This window comes from Grus americana, chromosome 10 (genome assembly GCF_028858705.1).
Source record: "Grus americana isolate bGruAme1 chromosome 10, bGruAme1.mat, whole genome shotgun sequence".
Classification (NCBI taxonomy): Eukaryota; Metazoa; Chordata; class Aves; order Gruiformes; family Gruidae; genus Grus; species Grus americana.
Window position 1 is genome coordinate 8,395,029 of NC_072861.1, and position 26,738 is coordinate 8,421,766.

The window sequence follows — 26,738 nt, forward strand, 5'->3', positions numbered from 1 at the left end:
GACCAGCTTGGATTCGGTCCTTCTCGTCACAGTGGGCTGAATCCACCCCTGTCCCAGAGCAAACAGTGAGAACTGATGATTTTTCCCCACAGAAATCTTTTTCTTAGTATTTTATTTCCCTAGCTGTGGTTTTTGGGATATTAACCTGCTAGTAGTTTCCATTCCTTAATAGATTTTTGGTATTTTTAGTTCTCTGTATAAAAAACCTGTCCTGCTGCTAGATGCTCAATATTTTTGCTTTGCTATTTCCTCAAATCTTAAAGCACTGCTTTCTGTCTCCTTTAATATTTCCCTTATGTTAAATTTAAATAATTTGCCTTTTATCTTTGTCCATCTAGCTGCTTCTGCTGTCTTCCTTTAATTTCCTTTCTGAAATATGGTCACATCATTGCAGCCAATATATCTATTTCTTTCTAACATTACATACACAAGAGATATTTTGTAGTACTTTTATCTACTATGGCTTCTCAGTTTTGATTATCTCAGTCAAGGACCAAAATTCATGTGAAGTATTTCTCCAGTATTTACTACTGAGAACAGCAGACTCTTTCATTTTATAGAAATGTTTGAAAGATTCCTGTAAGTGGATTATAAAGTTTGCTATTTTGATGGATGATAAAATTAGAAAAAGTTGTGTGTGGGTTGGGTTTTTTCCCCCTTTTCTTGTTAGATGGAAACACTGGTACAAATTATGCATGCATGAGACTAGCAATATGCCTCCATTGGTAGAAGCGGTGATATCAGGTGTAGAGTAAGTGGTACAGCTTTTTCAGGTTTGTGGCATCTTTGGTTAAGATGATAGCTGTGTATCATTTAGTATTGTATTTATAATACTAATCTGAGTAGACAGACACATGCCTCCAAAACTACAAGGATTTTATGCAATAATACACTGTTGTAGCTGGAAAGGGAAAGAAAAGGTTGTGCTTGTGATCATTTGACACTCGTTGGAGGCTGAGTCCCTTCTGCACTGTGATGGAGGATTGATGTTTGCTACTGAGAAAAGCTGTCAGAGATTCAGGATGGCAATTTTTCCCTTTGTGAAAATGAGGAATGATTATTTATGGCATGTAGGTGGTTGTTTCTCTCTCCATCAGAACTCTGTCTAAACTACAAGGCTCTTTCTCAGAGGCGGAATGTGCAGTCTCTTCTGATCCCTTGTTTTTAGTGCTTTATTTTTAGACGTACTATTTTTAAACACCTTGAAATACAAAAATATTTGCTTTTTTTTCCAGTTAAAAGAAAACCCTGTTGTGACACAGCATGACTCAATCTTTTTATAGCCACATCAAATATGTGTTGCTTAGGATAATGTAAAAATATATAAACAATAATAAAGGCAAATATAAGAAACCAGCAGTTGCTATTGTAACACAAGGTGGAGGGCAGCAAAAAGAATGTTCTGTAAATAAATGTCTCATCAATATTTATAATTCGTTCCAAACAAAGCGATAGCGTGCTTTAACTGTATCATACCCAAAGCAGTACAGAAAATACAGACAGTATTTAGTACATAGAAAGTATTTTACATCCCCTCTCTTGGTATTAATGTAGGAATCGTCTCAATCTGTTAATGAGTGGGTGTTAAGGGAGATGTACAAAGTGAGAGTAGAATTAATTTTTTAGGTTCTTTAGAGTCTTGATTGTTTCGATGCTGAAGATTATAAAGTTGTTGAGGCGGAGAGGACAGTGCTGCCTAGTCTGTAGCCAGGTGGTGACTGGATATGCGCTCCTGAAGCAGTACGGCTCACAAACGGTAGGCTCCTAGCTCACAGGGTCATCCTATGACTCATAAATATTATTCTTGTCAGTGCAAAGCAGATCTGATTTTGAGCCTAAAACAGCAACCAAATGAATAATAACAGCTGACAGCAATGCAGTACACGCCTTTAATTTCAGCTTCACCAGCCCAGCCTCCATTCCCTGTGCAACGTCAGGTGCTGGGTTTGAAGCTCATGGAGAGCCTGGAGGAGGCCTGGCAGCCGGGTTGTTCAACACTGGTGTTTCCACTTCTGTGGCTTTTAGCAGGCTGTTGATATGGTTTTGGGTTTTTTGTACTTTTCCTAATCTGCCAAGCTCATCTTTTTTTTAATTGCTTAGGCATTGTAAGTGCTGACACAAAAACCTCTATTTGCTTATTCGTTGTACAGTTAGATCACATCTTTCACTGAGAAAACCTGAGAAGCCAAGTTGCTATTTGCTGACATCCGAACTGCACGGCTAGGCCTGGGGATGGACCGCAAGCTCTGAGCCTGTATTCACCCAGACCTGACCACGCCACAGGGGAGCTCTGTTTGAGTTACCGAGTCCTGTCTGTGGCTAGTGCTGACATGGAGGTGTGGAGCATCTCCACTGGCCCTTGTTCTGCTGGCTTTGATGTTCCTGGTCAGTCCCAGGAGCCCTGACCTGTCCCTGGAGCAGGCAGAGAGAGATGGAGGGGAAAGCCTGTTCTGTGAAGGGCAACAGAGGACAATTAGTAGTTGAGTGAGTTAGTCTGAGTCCTCCCTGCAAAGCAGGTTCAAGGTAAGGTGGACACCAGGTAACTAGCTCAAACGTAAATTGTCTTCAGATTAGAGTACTGCATTTTTATGTGGATGGTAGAAAGCTCTAGCTAAAATAAAGGTTAAATTCTCAACAAATATGCAATAAGAACAAATCATTAGTGTTTGCAATGTAGGCAATTGAAATGCATTGTAATTTTTAAGTATATATCCCTGACCTTTAGGAAATATGCAGTCTGGAGAAATACAAAGAGTTACTTTTACAACTGCTATGATGTGGATTTTTTCAGATGATTTATGACAGAAAGATTTTTTTGTGTGTGTGTTTAATTTCAAAACCATATAAAAACCAGTGGACTCTTAGCTGGACATGGTTATAGTACCAGTTGGAAGTGACTGAAGTGGATAAATTCAGGTTAGACTGTAGTCCTCACTCATGCTTGGAAGAGCAAGAACTTGGGGGTGGGCGGTGTCCTGTAGAAACAGCACTCCCTGTTTTGTTGCCCAGACCAAGGAGGTGCTAGCCACTGCGCGTGGCCATCTTACTGGTGGTAGGTCCCTGGAGGAGGGAGGGTGAGAGCAAAACTTAACCACAGATGCAGTTAGGCACTACTAAATCTTGGGCTTGTTTCTAGATCCTAGGGAGAAATCTGGCAATAATCTGGTGATGATTTGCTGCTTGTCTGTATACTTGCATGCAAGGCCATGCTTTAAGGGAAAAAAATGTAGTCCCAAACTACTGCTAGAAACTGCCATTTAAAATGTGATACAATATTAATGTGAACTACTCAGTGCTACCACTCTCAGATGTCTTCTGTGCTATTGCTTGCTTGGATATTTAGGCTGCTGCCTTTTTATTAAATCTCTCTGCATCCTTTTCCACTTGACTGTATGTGATACTGTAGCACTCAGATTGGGTTACAGCTGCATGTCAAAGCAGTGTGTAAGTGCCAGGGAAAGCTGCTCTCAGGGCAAGCTGAGCCTTCCTGGCTCTGCCCCTCTTGCGTGTGTGCTGGTTCGCGTTGCTTTTGGGGAAGAACCCTTTGGCCTGGTAGTGTGTGTGGCTTAGTCACAGTCAGCAACAGTCACTGACTTTTACAAAGCCTGCTGTTTTGCAAACTGTGTGCACATTTTCCATATATCTTGTGGCTTTGTGAGCTTTGTGCTCTTCTCATTGAATTTACTGGGTCTGATGCCATAGTTTCCAATGGGAAGCTTGACTGTTTTTGCACTCTCATTTCTTATACGTTGTCTGTAGCTTAATCTATTATCTGATACTAAACCACACTCTGTATAGCTTTGTGAAGAATATAACTCTCTGTATTTATTTTGATACCATACCTTTTTTTCCATCCTGCCAATTCCTTTTTCCAAGTGTAATATCACAAATAGCTGATGAGTACACTGAAGGAAATTATGCTTCTCTGTTGGACTTCTGTTTTCTCCAATAACCCAACCTTCAACCGATTTTTCAGTCACATGTTTTATAATGCTTTCCAAAAATTAATTGGTTCCTTCATTTTCTCAGTGCCTCCAGATCACTGCTTCCATTGTGCAAATATAAAATTGACAAGGTTCATGCAAACTAAGCTAATTTAACATTGTTGTTTTATTGAAGCTCCTGTAAGGTTGTGGACGGTTCAAGAAAATTGATGAGATTGTGTGTTTTCAGACATATTTACCTCTCCTGTACTATATTGAAAAGCATTCTTTTCATTCAAGTTTGCAACTGTTCTTGAGTGTTGTTAGCAGTGACGGAGCTGCATCAGTGGTAGCAATGGCTGGAGACTTAATAGAAAACACACATAAAGCCTACAGGTTCTGTGCTGTCTGCAGTAGTAAAATGGGTCTGGTTTTAGTGTAAGTGGAATTTAACTGGAGATAAAAATCCAGTTGGTCCTTGGTTTTGATGTCAGTTGAGATGAGGCTAACCTATAGGCCTGACTCCATTTGCTAATAAACATTATGCATTAAATCTGTGTCTTCATAAGTTTTTGTTAGATTCCACCCCCCCACCCCCGATAGATGCAGTGACGTTTGTGGAAAAACATAGTCTAAGACTAGTTTAATGAACACTTATGGCCAACCCAGCTTAAAATAAGAACCTTGTGCTGCCCTGACTCCATTTGTAGTTCCCACTCCTATGTGTTGGTGTTGGTACAAGTGCTTGACTATTTTACCTAAGGAAACAATTTGGCAGATGCACTTTTGTGTTAGTACAGTTGCATAGGTCATTTGCTAGTGCAGAAGCGTGTACACACAAAGTTGCACCTCTAAATTACTAACGTCCCATTTCAAAATACTTGAGTGCAGCCAAGGTGTTCTGAGTACTTACATTTTCTTATTTAATCTGTAAAATTATGCATTATTTTATTCTGCAAAATACTTTATAATAATAAATTGCTTATATTCTGATGAATATGACTTGATCCCATAACATACATGTATAGAAAGGCAAGATGGCAGAACTCAATTAGCATTATCTGCCAGGCTACAGAAAATAGGTTTAGGTCTGGAGAGCAAATTTATAGCTGAATTAATTGCATTGATCTAGACTGGATTTAAATTGGTGGGTGTATCCATAGAATCTAACTACTGTTCAAATCAGCTGGAAAAAAGCAGATTTTGATTTCAACTGGTACAGCTTGAAATGTCATGAGTTTTCACTAGCTTCCTGAAATAGTAGTCTCTAAGTGTGGGGAGAGAATATCTATTTAGATGTCAGTTAGGCATGGTGACTAACAGATCAAAAGGGACTGTTAAGACATGCAGCCAACAAGCCGCGTAGCATAATCTGCAGAATGGCACTGAATACTTACTGTAGCAGGCTCTCAGCTTCCATTTGAGTAACAACATCTATGCAGGTTTGACTTAAAAGACTGTAAATGATGGAGAACCTACTGTACCCAATTTAATAGTTCAGGTGGTAATTATCCTCACTACTAATAGTTGCACTGTAGGAGTGTAATTTTTGCATCCTTAGCTTTCAGTAACTGCATCTCATTTGGAATAATTGTTTTTTTCTGCTGGATTTAGAAATGTCTGCCATCTGAAACCCCTTCTGTGCGTAGACATTCATAAACCCTGTGAAATTACCTTCTAATTTTTGAGGGCAGTGCAATTCCTTAATAGTTCAGAGGCAAGTTGGTTGACATAATTTATGTATGCTTTTATGTAATGCCCAGGCCAAGGAATAGAATTCAATGAAAGAAAAATATTTTGGAAGTTGGGATTTGAATAGATTGTTTTCAGTTACTTAAAGCTAATCAGAAACACAGTAACCTTTTTGATGCTTATTGTGCTTTCCTGCAGGGCAGCAAAGGACACTACAGATATCACTGGCAGAGCCACAATGTCAAGCAGAGTGGAGTGGATGATATGGTCCTTCTTTCCAAAATCACGGAGGATTCCATAGTGGAGAATCTAAAGAAACGATACATGGATGATTATATTTTTGTATCCTTTATAGCGTTGTTTTTAGTGGGGCCCTGTGGACTGGCTAAGCCAATGTGAAACTAATTTTATGTGTGTATTCTATTTAAGCAGGTTACTCAAAGATGCTGAGCTTTTTATGTGATGGTTCACCTGAGATTACACAAAATGCTTTGTAAATTGAGCTAACTGTGAGGGTTGAAATTAAGATCTGAAAAATTATTTTAAGCTGTTCTTTTTGGTATTTGGAATTGTTCTTGTCATTGTTGAAGATAGGCCAGTAGCTCCATATGTTTATGTAGCCATGTGACCCCTGAAGTTACTGCGGTAATGCTACTTCTAAGAGTGAGAATTAATAACGTTAAGGCGTATACATGTGTCTTGATACTATGTTGTCTTCTGTACCTCCCAGATTCTAATGCTTTCAAAATAGCATTTCTTTGGTGATATAACCATGTGAACATTTGTAAATCTACAGTGTTGGCACTTTATAATTTTTTTCTATGTTTAATGAAAACATGAAAAATTTAAATACCTGAACATATAACCTAACAAGAAAAACAGATTTCAGCGCCAAAGATTTGGTGGGGGTTTCTTTGGTGGTTGTTTTTTGTTTGTTTGCTTGTTTTTAATTTCATACAAAAGGAATTCCTTGAGATAAGAATAGTCACTATTTCATTTTTAGCTTTCACAATGTAACATGAGGTGCCATAATGAATTTGGTAAACACTAGTCAATATGATTATGTACTAGAAAGCGGTACTGTTTCTTCTGCTGTAGCCGGGTTTTCATACTTCCTAGTTGTATCTGGTGAATAGTTTCCTTGAAGAGCTTAACTTTTTTTAGCAAAAAGGGAAGGAAATATAACATCTCCTGGCTATTTCCATATATTCAGATGGTTAAGAGCTAAGTAGCAGATCAATTTAGCAAGGACTGATACAGGAAAATTAATGTTGCAGTAGTGCTGACATTTCCATCCCAAACTGCAGAGGTTTTTAATATGTGTTTGAGTCCTCTGTTCAATAAAGTACCAAACCATTATTACATTTTCCTTATAGAAACATGATAACGTTGCACAATATCTGTCAAACTACAGTATTGGGGCAAACTATGGTGCTCTTCTTGTTAGTAACACAAGTGCTTTTGTCCCTGCAGAACACTGTATCTTCCACGCGGTATATTCACAAAGTCTTCAGTGCTTTGTGCTGAAGAAACGGTTTTATGCTTTTTTTTCTTATAAAGATAAGTGAGATTAATATCGAGATGGTCTTTCTACTGAAGCAGGAGTAAGTATGTTTTCCAAGGGGACTGCTGGTCACATGAGGGATCAGAGTCTTCTTTTAAAGCATTGTAATTCCCTTGTGTAGGGAAAAAAACCTCCTTTTGCAGTTCTGCGAAGGCTTTTCATTCTACAATGGAGATCATCTCTTGAATCTTTCAATTGTTTGTGTGTCCACCCATGAATGAATGTTTCTCTGTGCTACATTGCATAGAGATTACTGAATCATCCCAGAAAATGTTGGTATTGTTTACCAACAGAAAACTGTCACTTTGGATGTTTGTACTGACACAGTGAATGCTTGATTTATTATATTCGAGACCCAGATGATCTCACTCTTCTTTGAATTAAGTTAAAAAACGTATGAAGAAAGCATTGCAAAATTAACAACGCAGTAATTATATTCACCAAGTTATACTACTTCTTCTCTAATGTGCTACCATTTTGTGCTGTGGCACCACAATAATAGATCCTTATGTAGGATAAGCCAGCAGGATAAATGTTAACTTTCCTACTTTTGTATGGCAAGCTTAGACAGTAAGTTTGCCTACGAGCAATTCCCGATTGTTAAATGAAACCTGTGGTACACCAGTTTGTACTCATCGATGTGGTACACTGCTAACTCCCAGCTCAATGAGCCAGTCCTGCCTGTGAAGTAGTGTCAGTTGCTTCATATGTGTACACTGTAATTCTAATTCCAAAGGTTTCTAAAGTATTTTGTAAATGCAGGTGCAGCTGAATGCAGAATGGTGAAATACTAACATTCAAAATCTTACAAAAAAGCTTTCTGGGACTAGTAAGAGCTTGAAACTGAGTGTCATCTTATAGGGCAGCCTGCAGGATAAGTCTCTTAGGGACTGTTAACAGTTACACTCATAAAACCCACCACATACTGAATTACCTAATTCCCTTAGCTTCCCCAGTAGTACAGGCAGCTGAGTAATTGTCCAGTTTAGCTCAGTAGTGGCTGTTTCCATCCGACTGTGCATGCTCAGCACTATCTCTGTGAGATCAGAATGTGTCACTATAGCTTATTCTGCAAAGGTCAAAACAATCTTTTCTAATACTGGCAGTCTGACCTCCTCAGTTACAAAGAAGTGAAACAGTTCAAATATGCCATTTCCTTTCTGTATTTTTATTCAAGGTGTGTCATATTTGGGCCTCTAATACATGTGTCTATACTTAGCTTGTCCTAAAATAAATATTTTGATAGTATGAAAATATCCTATTGAATGATATGTTTATATTTTTGCAAGCCTGCATTTTCATTTTTATTAACAATTGTTGTAAGCTGTGGGTTTTTTACTATTATTTGAAGCTGTGCTGTATTATGTAATAGATGGAAAAGTTATTTGGCGGTCACTAAGTGGTAAGATAATACTTTGTGAAACTGTAGTTACCTTAACTTCTTTTGAATACAGACTTATATTGGCTCTGTATTAATCTCTGTGAATCCTTTCAAGCAAATGCCATATTTTGGGGAAAAAGAAATTGAAATGTACCAAGGAGCAGTAAGTAAAGCAGTCTAAAATGTACTGCAGGACTCAGAGGCATGAAAATATTATTCTACATGGTTAAACCCTTGGAAGCACTTGTTTGTGGGTTTTGGTAGCGTCGTACTAGCCTGGGAGAACTTGGCTGATATCCATTGCCGTATATTGAGTCTTCAAATTGAATTCCCTGGAACATAGGATTAGTATTCCAAGAAAATACTTGTATTGATTAATCCATTTCAGGTTTCTCCCCTTGACACATCCCTCCTCCTGCAAAGGCAGTTTTTAAGCTATTGTTTGCTTAAAGTGTGAGGCACAATACAAAATGGCCATTAGTGGGTCTGGAGCCTATGACTTGAGAACTCTCACACTGGACAAGAACAATAAAAAAAATTGAGATACTAAAATTAGATGCCACTTTTGAAACTATAGCTTGAAGAGTGAGTCAGCACAAGGACATTAGGGACCTAAAAATTCAGTTTCCCACTCTGCTCGAGTTGGGCATGTCCATAGATTTGGGAAACCATTCAATTTGAATGGACTCAGTGGATGAAAATGAGACATACCAGCACCAGGCTCTGGGTAGCGGTTTAGGTAGTTTATTGTTAGCATGCGACCACTGGTGGAATAGGCTTAAATTATGTGAGTTTCTCTTGGACAAGTAATATATTTCAAGCACAGACCATTTTTAGAACAGGGTGTTTATGATAGCTTAGGGGAAAATTATGGATGAGAGAGAGAGATCAGTAACAAAACCCAGAGACTTTGTTTTTAGAAAATGAACAACAAAATTCCTGGGGAAAATTCAGTATAAAGTAGGATTCATAATTGTTTTTCCAGGAAAATAATTCTTCCAATTTAAATAAAAATTTATATTGCTCTTTCTGTGTTGTTTAATGCTGTGTTGAAAAATTATTCTCTATTTCCCCTCCTAGGCACAGTATGAAAACCCACCGCATATTTATGCTCTTGCCGACAGCATGTACAGGAACATGATTATTGACAGAGAAAATCAGTGTGTTATTATTAGGTAAGAAAAAGATCTGTAAAAAATATTTTATCATCTTCTTTTGGTGTTTTAGCTTCAAGAAGCAGAAAAATTTATTTTTTATTATATCAGTAAAAATCTTCTATGTCCGTGACCACTGAACATTTTGGGGTTTTCTAGGATAGCTAAGTACTTTCTGACCCTCCCTTTTGCTTTCCAGTGGAATCCTGATGACAGCTTAACCACAAGAAATCTTTCTCACATAGGCAGCTTCATGCCCAATACCAAAATGGCAATAGCTTGAATGACTACATGAAAGAGGTGGATTAGCAACTATAGCAGCCACAGATACTGTTAAATCTAGCATTCTCACATTGACTGCATTTACCATACTCTGGTTTTAGTACTATTTCTTTTTTTTTCCCTGTTAAAAATAAATGTACTTTTGTTCCTTTTGGAATTTTGCTTGCATTCAGAGAGAAAAGGAGGAGAGAGATACTGGAAAATTAATTTTGTCTTCACTATTACTCTATTTTAATTACTAGGCTGAGGGAATTCACTGTAGAATTACTACTGAACTTTTTTAATGACAGGCACTACTTAAGTCTAAAATGATAAAAGAAAGTGCACAGAGAGCAAGAACTGCAGGATATTTGAGCTGGTACACAATACCTCTTCTGACTTCCCTTCTTCATAGAAAACTTCAGAGGTGCACTGTCGTGCACCTGGAACTGCACTTTACCTGTGGCAGTGGTCTCCAGAGCGGGTGCATGCACGAGAGGGGCTGTGCAGTGAATTCCAGTGGGAGGCGGGAAGAAAAAATTACACCTTCAGTAGCAGATGTATGTAATTTATCTTTTTATAAATTATATACATACATTGGGAGTGTGTGCTCAGACTTTTTTTAATGATGTAGGTATGTGGAAACTGTTGATTTTACACGTGGGAAGGTCAACCAGGTGTTAACAGTTTGCTACACTGAGCTGTACTCCTTTAAGGACCGCGCAATTCCTGGGCCCCTGGCTACAGCACGACGTCATGTGAAACAAAATGACCAGAGCTCGTATTCCTGTCTCTCATATATCTGAATTGTTCCCTGAGCTCAGTCTTCCCTTTTGGAAAACTGATGCCTGTTGCCATGCTGAAGTTACTAGTCCCATTTAGTCAAATTCAGACCTGTTAGGAATGGGTAAAATTGGGATTTATTTCACTTTTTAAACAAAGTAACATCGCAGGCTCTGGGATGTTTCATGTGAAGCTAAAGTTATTGTGAAAACCTTTAAACTGTGGTGAATATGATTAAAATTTTTTTGATCCATTGCTAATGCCCCAAAGTGCAATGAATGCAGAGGGTCACATTTTCAGATAGCTGAGATGCAGACTTACAGGTTTACGCTCACATGAGAATTCTTGTGCTTGAATGATGGATGACGTGCTCTTTGGAGTGTCTGCATTTTGTATGTGCAGAGTGAGTTTTCTTTTGGTGTGTGCACAGCCAAGTCAAATTCTGCTGGAGTTAATTGAAATCTTCAAAACTGAAACAAGAAAAATCATGTTTGCCAGGGACATTTCAGGGAGTTCCTCTTCCTTTCTACACATTTATTTTTCCTATGATTTTTCTTAGTACAAACACTGTAAAAACTGTGGACTAGACTTACAGGCAGTTTTCGTGATGGTGTTTGATTTTTTTGGGACACTTTGCAATTATTTCTATGAAATTGAGTAACCCAGCCATTCACAAAATTGATTTTGTTTGGTTGATATTTTTATCCGTTCAACTACATTTCATTTAAACTGTTTAGATACATCCTGTATTTTCTGGTTTTAATGTTATCACTATTTCTAATGACTACAGCTGGCTTAAGAATGAAGTTTCTTGAAGTTTGGAATTTGTTTGCTTACATTTTATTTCATAGACCAGAAGGCACTGAAATTGCTGCTAGATTAGAAGCTCCCAAGATGCTGCAGCTCTTGAGTGAAATGAATGTTCTAGCTAGCTTCATGTCAACTACCACACCATCAGTATCACTTAAGTGCTGCCAAGGACTTTACCATTTCTGCCCCTAAACTGGTGATTCTCCAGTTCTGTCTGTCTGCAGTTCCACAGAAGTCTGCTGAACCTAAACAGATTCAAATGAACCTTTGTGTTTCAGTGAACCATAGTTTTTGCCATAAAAATTTGTCCTGTGGAAAATGAGTGATGATAACAATATGGTTATTAGGAGGTGCCCGTTTGCTTCTCTAGTTCATGACTAGTCTGAATTTGGAGTGACTTCATTGAAAATCCCTGGTGGAACAGAGTAAGCTAGTACAGAAACAAACCCAGGTTTTTCCTTCTTTCCCCTCCCTCAAGATGGCAGATTTCCCCCCTAAAGAAAGGTTTGCGAAGAGAGAAGGTAAGAAGTGCAGTGTTGGCTGACTTGATTCACAGTCAGATCAAAAAGGTTACATCTGGCTTATGGTGCACATGGAGTCTTGGGAATGGAGGCACAAGGATGATGGGGAAGGGGTTGGTGCACACTCGTGTCTTCCTACAGCGTGTGGTTTGGACACCTCTGGCACCTGCTTCTGGACCTGGGAGGGGACGTGGGTTCCTAGAGACTAGACATAGATTTCCAAGCAGGTGAAGGAAGGTTCCTGTGGTGTCCTGCTGCAGTCAGGACCCTGCGTGTGTGTGAGAATCGCACACCCTTTTGCCAGGACGTTTAATTACAGAATACTAAATAATGCATTTAGACAGCGATAGAAAAAGTTCCTCCTCTTCAAGAAGTCAGTGAATGAACTTGGGAAAGCAGATCCAAAAGAAAATACAGTTTTCTGAAAGGTGGAATCGATAGCAACCAAAAATAATCTTTTTACCTGGTAATACTAATTTAAAAAGAAAAACTGTTAGCAAACAACCTTTCCAGGGCCAGGGAAGCCTGTTTCATTAGTGGAGTAATTGCAGCATATATGTGCATGTAATAAGAAAATCAGGTGTACGCATGCCTAATTATAGCTGAGGAGCCATGAGCTATTTTGAATGGTTGTTAACAGTGTAAACCATGAGGTTATTCACGGGCTGGATTCTGGCTGCTGAAATGCAGGTGCAGAGTGTGTGCTTAGGTGGGCGGAGGGAGCAGTACTCGTAGTCGTCTTCCCTTGTTTTGTATGCACCAGGCAGAATTACAAAGGAAGTTTATTCATAAGTAATGCAGTTACGCTGGAGTTTAATTTCTCGTTAAGTTTATGTTTTACTGCGGCACGATATTTAATTTAAGCCTTTATTGAACCAAGCTTGTAGATGTCTACTGCAGCAGACTGCATTTCTTCCTTGCTTGAAACAGTGGCCCTTCCAAACTATCAACAAGGAGTTGTCCAATCAAGATTTTAATTATGAAGGATTGTCTTCTGGACTATTGTTGTCCTTTAATTAAGAGAGTGGAGGTTATGATTACTATTTTTCTATTATGTAGCGATAAATGTGTTTCTTCAGAGTGTTCTTAAGGTTTTACCTTTCTATAAAGTTGAGGACTTTATTTTCCCTTTCTTTCTGTGATCTCTGCCAGGAGATGTTGCAGTTGCTTTAAAGCAGTTTTTCATCCTTCCTGTTTGTAATTTTAGGTTACATTTTACATCCATGTGGCAACATTTGAGTACAGTAAAGCTATATACAATGACTGCATACCTGAAAAGACAATACATCTTAAATACTACAAATATATGTTAATGGCAAGATCATTTACAGCCCCGACTGTTTTTAGTGAACAACTTGTGTCTGTCTTAAGTCTATTAAGTTCACAATTTAATATGAGATTTCTCATCAGCTTCTGTATGTCAACTTTCCAGAAGACTCAAATGGCTGATCGTTCTAAAATGCCTGTACAGAATCTAACTGGAAATATGGTTGAATTTTAATGAGAAAGTGGTAGAAACATAAGTCTAACCCAGTAAGAAAAGTTAAGTAAAAGCTCTGATTCAGAAGGGAAAATATTTCACTGAAGTTACTCTACTGAGGTTTCTCTCAACGTAATTAGAGAAAGTAAATTTTCTATGTAAACAAACAAAAAAGCTTATCCAAACACATCAGAGTATTTTACATATGCAGTGTTCTTTACTGGCAGATTGAAGAGTTCTTTATAAATATTCATTACAAAAATTTCTATGTTGTCCTGGCGATGTAGATAAGTATTACTTGTATTGTTCTATAGCCAGGGATACTATATTAAATGTCACTCAGAAAATTAATTTTAGAGAGAAGGATGAGACTCTGTATCGGATCTTGCTTCTCTACTCCGATCACTGATTATATTTCCTCTGGGAAGGAAGGAGCAAAAAATTTTCCCTCCGTGTTTGTAGTTTGATTCTGATTTCAGCTGTTAATTGCTTTGCTGAACAAAATGTCACTTTTCTGAAGTAGCAAATAGTCCTAGAAGAAACCGTGTCTTTCAAAGCATTATCTTTTTTGTTAGTGATTGAGACTATGTAATGTTTTTATTTTTAGTAAGAAAAGGCTTTGAGAAAACTGTCAGTAACACAATCCACTTAAAGCCATTATAATAATTTTTTTCAATCTTTAAAAGCCTCTGTACTTCTAGTGTACTTAAAACTACCAAGCTAGAAAATAACTCTTACACCTTCTTAAAAATAGTTTTAATAGCATCAGAGCAGTAAGATATATGTGAAAATGCTTCTGTATGAGAATCATTTGGTAGAAATGCCGCAATTTCCCTGGTACAGTTGACTTACCTGAGCTTTACTGGGGGCAAGATACCATCCCATCAGATAAAATTACTTCAGTTCATAAATGATGCATCATCCTGTTTTATTCTAGTTTAATTGGAGCAATTTACTGGTCTCTGATCAATAAAGCATAAAACTGGAAAAAAACCCATATGCATGCATAAATCTAAAGCAAACTCTGAAAGGCACTCTTTTGGCCACATTAATATAAAGGACCACTTATATCGAAATAGGGACTAACAGTAAAATGGATCTATATTCCTCCAGGTCAATTTCCATGGCAGACACTATGGAATGAGAAATAGAAACCACAGTTAATTTGAACAAAGAGAAGAAAGATAATTTATGCATCAAAGAAAATCTTACCTAAATGTGTTACATTTTTACTGCGTGATAAATAATACCTACCCAAATTCCTTCAGTGTTTGGCCCTGGATCCTCCTTTGTATTCCGCTGAAAAACTGCATATGTAAACTCAAGATTATGATTCGGTTTAGATTGGTTTGTTGGTCTTGTTTTATGACAGGATAAGCAAATTCACTGCGAGGAAATTTTGAAGAAATGTTATTTTAATTATCGAACTCTTGCTGATTTGAACTTCTAAATACAGTTTGCCATCCAGCAAACTCAGTCTGTCCCTATGAATGTAGTAGATACCAATAATATAGGCTTTCTTCTTGATGCTTAGGAAAAGATGACTCAGAATAATAAAAATCATGATCCACACTTCACAGACGAGATGATCAAGAAGTATTTTTTCAGCTTTTCAAGTTTTCTGTTTGATCTGTAAAACTGCAGTCAGAGGAAGACCTTTCAGTGTTTCTGTACTGTTTGGAAGCTTTAAAGATGTAAAATGGTATTTGCAGCTTGGCAGTTTGGGGAGCTTTTTCAGAATTAAACCTTTGGAAATGTCTCCATTACTCATGCTGATAAGGAGCCATGAGTTGACATTCTCCACAAGTCCTTTTCTCCTGTGCAGGACATGCTGATGTTTCTCTGGCAAATGTAGCTAAAATTTGTGCAGGAAAAGATGTGCATTTGATCCATATCCAGGAACAAGTAGGTGCAGGACTGAAGAGTCAACAACATTCACTGAAATTATTCAGGAGCTTAAAGATAGCACATATTTTCACATAAGAAAAAAATTGTTTCAGATATCTTTGTGACATTGAACCAACATCCATGTGTTGTTTTTTTGTATTAGTATAGCTCTCCAGGTCAGGGTAAATTTCATTCATTAAGGTCAAACCTGACTTGCACAAAGATTTATGTAAGTCTAGAGAAATTCTACTGAAATGAAGTTAACTTTAAGGTATGAAATAAAAGTGGGAGGTTGGATTGTCTGGCATGCCAATCTTCTTTCCCTCTTGAGAAGCTTACTAATCACGAGAAGGCAAATCTACTGATGTTGTAAACATTATTCACCATTGAAGTGAAATATTATAATGGAAGGAAGGAATTGTGAAAGCTAGCATGGAATATTAAGACTTCTTGTACCCTGTGTCAAGAGGCATAGGAACAGGAAGGTAGTTCTTCCGTCATTCAGGATGTGATTAATAATGTCTCATTATTTCATTCAGGAACACCTAAAACAAAAGACTCCTGAACTGAAGTAGGTATCTGACATGGCATTCAAAGCTTGGATTTTCAAATGAGTTTTTGTGCTAAGATCTGAAATCTCACTAAATTTAGATAGAGTTCTTAACACACTTGTTCTCTCTTTTGAGCATCTTGGTTTAAGTATATTTATTTCTCAGTTTACATAGTTTTCTGACTTGAAGTGCCATAGAGATTCTGGTGTCCATGCAGGATGATGTATTCAAAATTATTTATTCACAAACGTATCCAAGTACCATGTTACAACAGTATATCACAGCTATTACCAGCTTACTCGATGTAAATATGGCATATATTTATTATTATTCATTGTTAAGGTAGTTAGTCTTGGCTAAACAAGATAAACCTCAAATTACTCCATTCTAGAGTTATTTAAAAACTAACAGGTACATTTTTGTATTCCTTTTTTCATAGTGGTGAAAGTGGTGCTGGAAAGACCGTAGCTGCTAAGTATATCATGAGTTACATCTCCAAAATTTCAGGAGGTGGCCCTAAAGTACAGGTGAGTTGATATCAAGTAATGCTGAAGCATAAGCACAGTGCAAAAATTTACTTCAGACAGAGAATGACAAAGGTCTGTCTTGGCATCCAAGAGGCACTCTATGGAAGAAGCTTGTGGGTGAGCAGCCAGAAGTAAATACAAGCCCTCAACAGCAGAGGCGACTGAAGCGGACAGTGAACTGCTTGCTTGCAGATTGCTGGTATCTGTGTGATGGGAGTCACATGAGGGAAATCCACAGACCCAGAATCATCTGCTAAACGTTTTGTAGCGCTCATGCTGAATTATGTCTACAAGCATTTTTTTTTTTATTTAAGGGCTCTTTAATTATTGTCCTTAACCAGATTAAGAACAACAACCAATCTTCTTTTAGTAGGTGTGTGGGTTTTTTTCCTCCTGTGTTGGCATTCTATTGAAAACTGAGCTGTCTTTCCAGGTTTTTATTACTTCAATTAAATCTCTGATTTGTATGCATACGTCAGAGAGCCACCAGCAGAAATGTTGTCTTATTTTATGAGGTTATCTAGTCAAAATTAAAGTATTTGAAAGCTAGCTGAAACAACAAATAGTTGTTTGTTAATAACTATACTATCAATGTCTGCTGTGTCAAAACCTATTACTAAGGCTAAATGAGTGAATTAGCTGTCAAAATTCCTTTAATGATGTTACAATGTCACTCATTGACTGACAGGCAGCAGTAGGTAGGTAGTAGCTGCTTTTACCAGTCCACTCTTTTGGAGTACTTACTGTAATTTTTTGCTTTATTGCAGTCTCTGATGTTGAGTATGTTCCTTCCACTTAGTTTTGTGCAACAATGATACTGGGAACATTGCAGAGAATAATTCAGTAACCAAGAGAATGATCCAGAGAAAGTATGCATTGTGTTATTTTTGGAATAAATATAATCATACTTGATAAGTAAATAGATAACTTTCTTTTGAAATAAAATTCAATCTTTTCTTTACAACCTAGCATGTATTGGGTTTGTTCCAAAGCTAATATCTTGTCCATACTTCCAACTCCTAGGATCGGATAAAGAGACAATAGTAACATGCTTTATTGCTAGATAGCAGCATCATTGATCCCAAAACAGGTTGCTGAAGCACTTCCAGATTCCTGGATTTCATGCTGATTTTTTTAGTTGTGGTTCCACACCCCAAAAAGATTTAAATGCTCATGTGTAAGGAGGAACTTGTTTAAAATCAAGATGATGAAAAAAACAGATCAATGTATTGGTTGTGTTGCTTGGCAGAACAGTGAACAGAAGGACCAGGTTTTAGCCTCAGGCGTTTTGTTCAATTTTGTAGGATTTTCTTCAAAAAATGGCAACTAGAAGCTCTGAAAAAAAACCTGTTAGATTCTATTCCTTACCTGATCAAAAGGATTTCTTACAGATTCTTGCTTTTTTAATATATAATTTAGATGTCATGTTTTTCTAGAAAATCTGTAAGAACTTTAAAAATGTCTATTTCTGAATCTCTATTTCTCTTGTTTCCTAAAATTTTAGCATGTTAAAGATATTATTCTACAGTCCAACCCTTTACTTGAGGCCTTTGGGAATGCAAAAACTGTACGGAACAACAACTCCAGCAGATTTGTAAGTCCCTCTACCTTAAAGATTACTTTATTCTTCCAACTTCTCTGCTGTTTCAGAGACAGTATTCAGGAGTATAATATAAATTGTCTGCAAATGAGAGAAATCTAAATAAAATATTAAGTGTGTGTGTGTTAAAACATAGAGTATATGTTGAGAGGCCTCCTTTTCTTTGTGTACATGTTGCACGTTTGTTTCTCTTACAATAGGTATTGGTCACAATTTATTTGTAATATGTTCAGTCTGTGAGCAAATAACTTATCAGCATCAAACTGGCCAGTTTTCCAGATCAGTAAAATATACACAGTGATACATGTTTAAAAAATAAAATTTGATGTTATTTTTGAAAAACAGATGAAACCATCCTTAGAGTTTTTTGTTGGGAAATGCTTTTACTAATATGTACAGAAAGTAGGCAGGAATTATTTTCAGTCTGTCTTTATAAAATACTAGGATAATATTGTGAAATGACTGTTCACTAGATAACATCCGGTCAGTTCTGTTTTTAAAAGTTACACATAGGCTTTACAAATTTGAGATCTGTTCCTTGGCCAACATGAGTGTTAACGCTATTAATGTCTCCCTGAAAGAAACAGATTAATTGCTTTACCTTGCTTCCAAGCATTTTGCCATTGGTCATAAATCTGTTAAATTTATTTCCCGTATTGGTGAGCTTTATGATTTCCTTTATAGGAAGAAGAGTCTCAGCAGTGAAAAGCTGCTCGCTTCCTCTCTACGTTTGCATTAACACATGATGTATTATCCTGAGTCTAGTGCAAATGGAGAAAGAAAGAAGAATACATGATAGTTCAAGAATCTAAGCTTAGGTTATACCTTGAGGCAGCTGTGTCACTGCATCCATAGAAATAAAATATCATAGTAACCTTCCTTGAGATACGGTACAAGTGCATGATTTCAGATTTGTATTTACTAATCATTCAACAACTTTCTTTATTGCAGGGGAAATACTTTGAAATCCAATTTAGCCCTGGTGGAGAACCAGATGGAGGGAAAATCTCCAACTTCCTACTGGAAAAATCTCGAGTTGTAATGAGGAATCCGGGAGAGAGGAGTTTTCACATTTTTTACCAGGTCAGAAGTGTATAGGCCCTTTCCAAGTTATTTAAAATAACTAGTACCAGTTTTTGCTTTTGATTGAAAAGTCATTCTCAACACAGTGAGATTACTGAATGCATACTCAAGAATGTAATCTGGATATCACTGGGAAGCTTAATAGCATGTTAAGACACTGTCTAACATAGACCTACCTAGCTGCCTTTCAGCTCCAGAACAAAAGTACTTCAGTATTTCAAAGGCCTTGCTTGGAGATTCACTGTGAACTCCCACGTGGAAAAGTCCAATAGAATATAATAGAAAATGAGAACTTTCCAACACATTTCTTTTTAATCTGGCCTTATAATTACACCTTCTGCTCTGGATTTCCATAAAACAGCTGCGAAAAAAAGATTTAATTCTCAGTTAAGTTTTCTAGGACATGTAGGATAATATCTTTTTTGTTGAATCTGCCAAGCATCCCTGCTTTTTTTGTGTTTCAAGAGGCTTTTCTGGCCTTCACTGGTCCTTCCTTATCTTCTGAAGTGCCGTTGATCAAGCTTTACAAAACTAGCGTAGAGACAGTGCATTGTAAGTGACTATAAGGAGCTTCGCATTGAGTTGGAGTGCCATTGCCAGGATGGAAAGCTGAGTTGGAGCTGGATTTGCTCCAGGCGTTGTGCGTTCTCTTCAGAGGCGTATGAACAATTTGCACTGTCCTGCTGATTTTCCTCTGTGGCTTGGAGAGGCTTTTCGACACCAGGGTTTTGACTGTTCTCTTCTGAGGTTAGTTTGTTCGTTCCTTTCTAGTGCAGCCCTGTCTGTGCACAACCGCATAGACTTTATGTAGGTCTGAGGGGCTTCTCCTCTGGCAGCACAGAGACTCCAGGACCCTTTTTGAACTACTCTGTTATTTTGTTCTTGGCCCTGTTAGCCTAAATGATACAAAGAGGTGTGACTTAAGCCATGCCTCAAATCAGCGTAGCATTGGAGCAGTTCAAAACTTGCTTAACATATGCCATAATGGGCATAAAGGATACTTGGCCTCACAATTAGAGTCACAAGTAATGTTTTTGTAGTATGTTCTTTCAACTCTGCCTTCCTTCCAGTAGCTGTGGAAAACACGTTGCTCCTGAGGGTTTAGATAATAACATTGCAGATTAGAAAACCTACTTTGCCTTATCTTTATGAGGTAAAGACAATGGAAGGCATTCAAGTCAGTCTCAAATTTTGCTTTTTATTCGATGTGGAAGTTAGAATAAACCATTCATAGGAATGAGAATCTGGTCTTTTGGGTTAAACGATTAACAAAATGTAGGAAGGATACATACCTGATGCAGCAGTAGCCATATTTTTCTCAGTAATTTCAGGCCCAAGCACTGTTTCCTACCTGCCTCACCTCTGCTGAAGATCATTGTATGACCTAATTTGGGGATTTTTATTCCACAGCTAATTGAAGGGGCCTCCTCAGAACAAAAAAGCAGTCTTGGCATTACCAGTATGGACTACTACTACTATCTGAGTCTCTCTGGGTCCTACAAAGTTGATGACATCAATGACAAATCAGATTTCCAAGAAACATTGGTGAGTTTTTTACTCTGATTTGTATATTGGTGAATGTATGCTCATTTCACTGTCCGTTTGTAGCAAAGGCATTGATGCATTAATGTGGGAATGAGAAATTAATGTAGATGTAACTTATTTATTTTAATTGTATTTTACCCTGAGGAAGAGGTATGTTACCCTGAAGAGGTCCTATGTTGCAGGGATTACTAAGAATCCTGAGAAGATAAGAGATACTTTTTATAGAAAGGCTTTTTGTTTTCTGTTTGTTCTTTTTCAGAAGGGTGCAAATTTAATGAAATTTAATTGAGTGCAGGTAATCTGCAGTATGAAAAATGTGAAAATACACACACAGTGAGGACCTTCCAATAGAAGGAAATATAAGAGCGTGCCCTGTTTTAGCTGAATTATTAGCAGTGACTGATCTTCCATGCCTATTTAAAACAGTGCAACTGAAAGGCTGGAGAAAGGGACTTAGAAAGCATAGATCAGGGATCGTTATCCAGTGCTGTTGCCAATTCATTGTGGTGTGACCTTGATGCAAGTCATGTCAACTTGCTGGTTTCCTGCTATTAGAAATTTACTATTTAAAATAAGCGTATTAATACATCATCTTATTTATGTAGGTAGCACATTTAAAGACCTAAAAAAATAATCATTACTGTTGTATTCTAGCTAATTTGGTGTTTTAGAAAACAAGTCAGTTGAGAAGACATTCTATAAGTTACCATATACACTAGACTCAAAACAGTTATGTTGTGGGTTATTTACTAATAAGTGGCTGAAATTCACAGCCTAAGCCAGACAGACTGTGCTGCTTTTTAGAGCCATTCAGTACGGCATCACAGTTTTTAGTCTCAGTGGATAAACTGTCTGTGTAGAAGGAATAACATCATTGTCTCAGAAGTTCATTGTTTCCCATCTTGCAATGAAACTATTTATTGTGACACTTCAGAGCAGGTTTTTAGTAACTTCAATTTTTCCAGAATTTATTTTGCCAGCACATCATCGAAATGGCGTAGATGCTTCTGTAGTTAATTAAAAAAAATACAAAAATGCTGAAGCAGGACATCTGGTACCTTTTGAAACTTCATTGCAGGCTGTAATGAAAGTTGGTTGCCTTACATATTTTAACTGTTTTGAAAACATCAACATTGTAAAAGGACTTCTATGACAAAGAGTCGCTGAACAGATTCTTTGACTGATTTAATCTTTTTTTTCTTCCCAGCATGCAATGAGTGTGATTGGGATCTTTGCAGAGGAACAAGCATTGGTGCTGCAGATAGTGGCAGGAATACTGCACTTAGGAAACATCAGCTTCAAAGAAGTTGGCAACTATGCAGGAGTGGAGAGTGAGGAATGTAAGTACCTCTGGAAACTAACAGAATTAGCAACAGACTGAAACCCAGATGGCATGAGGTGAACTGCAATCTTGAGCTGCTTATCCAAGCATGGAGCATCATTTCTTATAGTGTGAGGCTGCTAATTTTCATAATGAGGCCCCTGTTTTGTCTCATACAATGATACTGACTTAATTAGGAGTGCAATTTTGCAGTTTGAATTTAAGAAATCTCTTTCCAGCAAGAAATTGCAAGAAACACTTTCAAGCAAACTTGAACTCTACTCTTTTCAGTGCATCAGCACATGTTCATAAAAACACCTGTTTACGTGGTTTCTCTGACCTCATTGCCATGTGAAAGTAGCTACCAATTTGTGAAGTATGCCCAGTCTCAGGCATACGTATATATGTACCTGCATCCAGAAGACCTTTTCCGAATTGAACATTCCCAATTGAATTGAAATGCACAGCTTGCTTACCACAGTTATGTTCCCTGTCTCAAATTTCTCGACCCATACCTCATTATTAGGCACATCTACTGTGGAACTATTTCCTTATCCACAATGCACTGTCCTTGCATCCTTCACCTCTTGCTGCTGTTTTATATCAGCTAGGCCTACATCAGCAAGATGTTGACAGATTAACAGATCTTGAGTTTTAAACATTTTTGTCATGATTTATACCTTGCAGCTAGTGTTGGTTTTATACTACTGTGATAGTTTAAGGCAGAGTGGATAAGCACAACATATAGTAGCTTACATGTATCTATCTGTTCTCTTAACTCTTATTTCAGAATGGTCCTTATCTTAGGAAAACTGCATTTGTTAGTTTAGTTTTAGCTAAGTTCAATATGAATACAATATCTCGTGCAGTCAGCTTCCCACTCAACTGTATTAGTACTCTACTGCTATTTGTTTTAAGAAACTGGGACATAAAAAATACTAATTTTTAACCTTAATTTCTTAACGTGAGAGAATAGTAAGTGAACCAAAGAACAACATTTTGTGGCATTTTATACATCCAAAGGAAAGTATAGGATCTTTTTATATGCCTTCTAATTCCAAATGAGCTATTATGCTTCCATTTAAATCACAGTATGAAATCTTTCAGTGAAATCAAGACATTTAATAGCCAGATGAGATCGATGCAGCATGTTGCATCAAAAAGTAACAAACTGAAAAGGCATGTTAGAAATAAGTTGGTAAATGTGAATGTGTTTCTATGAGCCATGTACACTATGTTTCTCTTGTTCACTGGGACATACATACAGAAGTTGTGTACAAATAAGACATTGAAAAAACTAGCAGACAGAATTAATATAGAACTTATTCATAAACATACTGCATTTAAAGAAGCCAGAAAAGAAATAGCAATGTTTAGTACAATTTTGGTGTTATGAAGTTGAAAGTTGGGTTCATTTCTCTTTCCATTAATCCTCCCCGCAGTTTACTGTTTGTCCTAGCCAACTAAGTAGTAAAGCGTTAATAACCTGGATAGCCACGACAGATAAAACACAATGAAAGACCACTGATAAAGTCATGCTTTGTGCAAGCCTGAAATAATAAAAAGTTTAAGAATTCAATCAACAGTGTTCTTGTTATTATATAGCCAATTGCAGAAAAACATACAAAGACCATTCTTCAAGACGCCAAGAGCTTTAGTCTCTTACTCTGAGTCAGAATCAAATCCATACACAGACCATTCTTCACAGACATTTAGAGAAATGCTTCTTTAAAACTGCCAGTGATTATTACTCTATTATCTGTTATAATGCTTCATTATATTAATAGTTGAAAAAAAAGTTTCTTATTATTTATTCTAAATCTTCCATGTTGCAAATCATGCCAAATACTACTCATTCTCTCCAGGATGCAGAAAAAAATTTAAAACAGTCTTTCTTTACATTTCCATTGAATTGAAAGATTTGTTTCGCACTTTCTGAAAACCAGTGAAGTGAACCTAGTCTTTTCCAGCTTTTCTTCACAGATTGTATTTAAAACTATTCCACAGAACACTATTGATTACTCTCTGAGGATAATTTTTTCATTTATGTGCATATCCTGCTTTATAGTAATTTCTAGGCGGTATCTCTATGGTTCCCAACTAGGGAAGTCAGGCAAAGTCATGTCCAGCTATTCTTCCTTTACAGTAAACCATTAGCAATGTGAAGGAAGAGTTTGAGGGATGCATGGTGGTTCTTACCATTATACCATCTTCATAAATTCTTAAACTGTCAATGGCTAAATACTTATGTTGGCATCTTTGCAGTATATGTGAGTGTATTTGGTCTAATTACCTACCTTCTTTTCCATTTTAAAGCATGTGACGTTTGTCCTTTTCTTGTGCTCTTCAACCTGAGTTCTCAGTGAGTTATCAGAAATGTTGCCAGTGACCCAACTTCAGTTACTTGTGTGCTTCCTGGTACCCTAGGGTAAATTTCATCAGCTTGCTGATGGTAATACATCAGATTTCAGAAAGCTGGTAGTTATTTGCAGTTTTAAAAATAATTTTTGAATTAACATACTGAAGGGTTTAGCGAAATCATGCTGTGACATTAAAGATATGTAAAGCACAAGAGGCTGCTGCATTAGTGATTATTTTACACCTTCTTCGCGTCAGTAAAGTAGATCTGAAAGCAACAGAGGAAACACTGTTAGAGGATTATGTGTTTAGTGGAAGTGTAATACCTACTCCAGCAGCTGCCCTTGGAAGCTATTTCCATGTGCTTTCAAGCCATTTTTCATCTTGCATTCCTTAAGGTGTGACACCTGCAGGTAACATCTGCACCGTGTACTAAGAGTGCAAAGAATACTAGACTTGCGGCTGCTTATTGCACAGATGTATTTTTCTGCTTTTAAACAAGGGAAACCAGAATTTGCAAAGTACTTCCAGAATAAGGGATTAAAAAACCAAAACCGAGTAAATGGCAAGGCAATTGAAGGCTTTTTGCAATATCCTAACGTAGTAGAAGAAAGGGAAAGAATATTAGGAAGCAGATAGCATATTCTTTATAATATTTTAAACATTTCATGTTTTTACAAAGAATTTTCAATGGTGTCAATTTTGTTTAATGTGAGCGCTCAATGTTTTATCTCCTCCAAGAGTGATTTGTTTGAACCCCATAGTTCAAAACTATGACCTAAGCCAATTTACATGTTTGAAGGTACAGAAATAGCTGACTATTTTACTTCAAAGTGGCTTATCTTAATTGAAATCCATGTATGTAAAGAGTTGAAAGTGTCCTTGGGGAGCTTAGGGAAATTTTAAAGACATAAATCCCTCCTCTTTTTCTTTTTAAGCTGCATACCCCATGAGGTTTATTACTGCTGATTGCTGTTAGAGATACAGCTAATTTTTTCCCCCTTCATTTTGTATTGGTTTAGTCTGTAAGTCATAATCCAGCAACCCCGATCTTTCTTGCAGTCTTGGCTTTCCCTGCTTTTCTCCTGGGAATTAACCAGGACCGCCTAAAGGAAAAACTGACCAGCAGACAGATGGACAGCAAGTGGGGAGGCAAATCTGAGTCCATTAACGTAACGCTAAACGTGGAACAAGCCTGCTACACCAGAGATGCACTGGCCAAGGCCCTTCATTCCCGTGTTTTTGATTACTTGGTGGATGTAAGTTGGATTTGCTTGATTCTACTGAAGTATCAAAACAGGCACAAGTACACTAGAAATGTGCCTTGCGCTACTTTTCTTGTCCGTCATTACTGTCGCCCAGTACATTTCTTTGCCTAAACCTGAGAAGCAGCTCTGAGCAGTGTGGTGGGAGCATGACCACAGATACCAAACACAAGGCACTGATTACATGACAAATGTTGCACTTTCTTTGAAGGAAATGAGCTGTACTTTCAGTGCTATATTTGCTCAGTCTCCTTGCCACAACTGTCCCATATGATATTCTGACGTTTCCTTTCTGGCAGCATCCATACTTCTCTGAGTCTTACTTTCTCTTACATAGTTGAGCATTTTCAGATGAGCAGAATTAGTGGGGTATGGTCCTATGCTCTCTTACCCCACTCCCCTGCAAAGAACCACTTCAGCATCCCAATGTTGTGGCATTTGAGCAAACGGTCAAATTCCATTCTCTGTGCTAAAGTACTCTCTGTTTGGAATGAGACCCCAGGCTGGACTGGTGGGGGAGAAACCTTACCTTTGACCACAGGTGCTGGCTAGATGAAGCAGAAGTCTCTCCTCTGTAGTGGCACTGCTAGTGTCTCAGAAGTCTCGCTCATCATAACAGCTCTAATTCCCACTGTGTTCCTGTGCCAGCACTGACACTGTGAAGTGGGGGAATACAGAAATAGGTGAAAAGATTCATGGTAGCATCTGCAAATTGCATCAAATATCAGACTTAAAACTTCTTTTTTTGTTGGCTCCTTTTCTTTAATTGAGCCAAGTACACCAAAGGGGAAAGATTTTTACAAAGAGTAGATTGAAAGGCTCGCTAACATGGAAAACAGGATAGTATACTGTTAGCTTACTAGCTGTTAATAACACTATTAAAAAGTGAAAGTAAAATACTCTATTACATATATTCGTATTCTACTCAAATATGTGCTTTTTGAAGAAACGAAATATTTTTATATAAAGATTTAAGGATGTGGATATATCTTTTAAATACATAAACTACACTTTGGTTTACATTTTGTTTCT

The 26,738-nt window shown here is 37.4% G+C and overlaps 1 protein-coding gene and 1 long non-coding RNA gene across 4 annotated transcripts in view; one reads left to right on the plus strand and one right to left on the minus strand.

Moving 5' to 3' along the window:
• Window positions 1–26,738, plus strand: part of MYO1E (myosin IE) — a 123,902-nt gene that overhangs the window by 59,665 nt on the left and 37,499 nt on the right. For all 3 annotated transcript variants that reach the window (XM_054837067.1, XM_054837068.1, XM_054837069.1), the window contains 9 exons: window positions 5,814–5,957; window positions 8,634–8,723; window positions 9,641–9,735; window positions 16,447–16,534; window positions 18,039–18,128; window positions 19,086–19,217; window positions 20,628–20,762; window positions 21,970–22,102; window positions 25,504–25,700. In XM_054837067.1, the coding sequence (XP_054693042.1) occupies window positions 5,814–5,957; window positions 8,634–8,723; window positions 9,641–9,735; window positions 16,447–16,534; window positions 18,039–18,128; window positions 19,086–19,217; window positions 20,628–20,762; window positions 21,970–22,102; window positions 25,504–25,700 (1,104 nt within the window). The remainder of the gene's footprint in view (window positions 1–5,813; window positions 5,958–8,633; window positions 8,724–9,640; window positions 9,736–16,446; window positions 16,535–18,038; window positions 18,129–19,085; window positions 19,218–20,627; window positions 20,763–21,969; window positions 22,103–25,503; window positions 25,701–26,738) is intronic.
• Window positions 818–13,462, minus strand: LOC129210818 (uncharacterized). The gene is made up of 3 exons (XR_008578644.1): window positions 13,188–13,462; window positions 11,080–11,228; window positions 818–5,924 (listed from the first exon to the last, which is right to left on the minus strand). It is a non-coding gene; the product is annotated as an uncharacterized LOC129210818 (long non-coding RNA).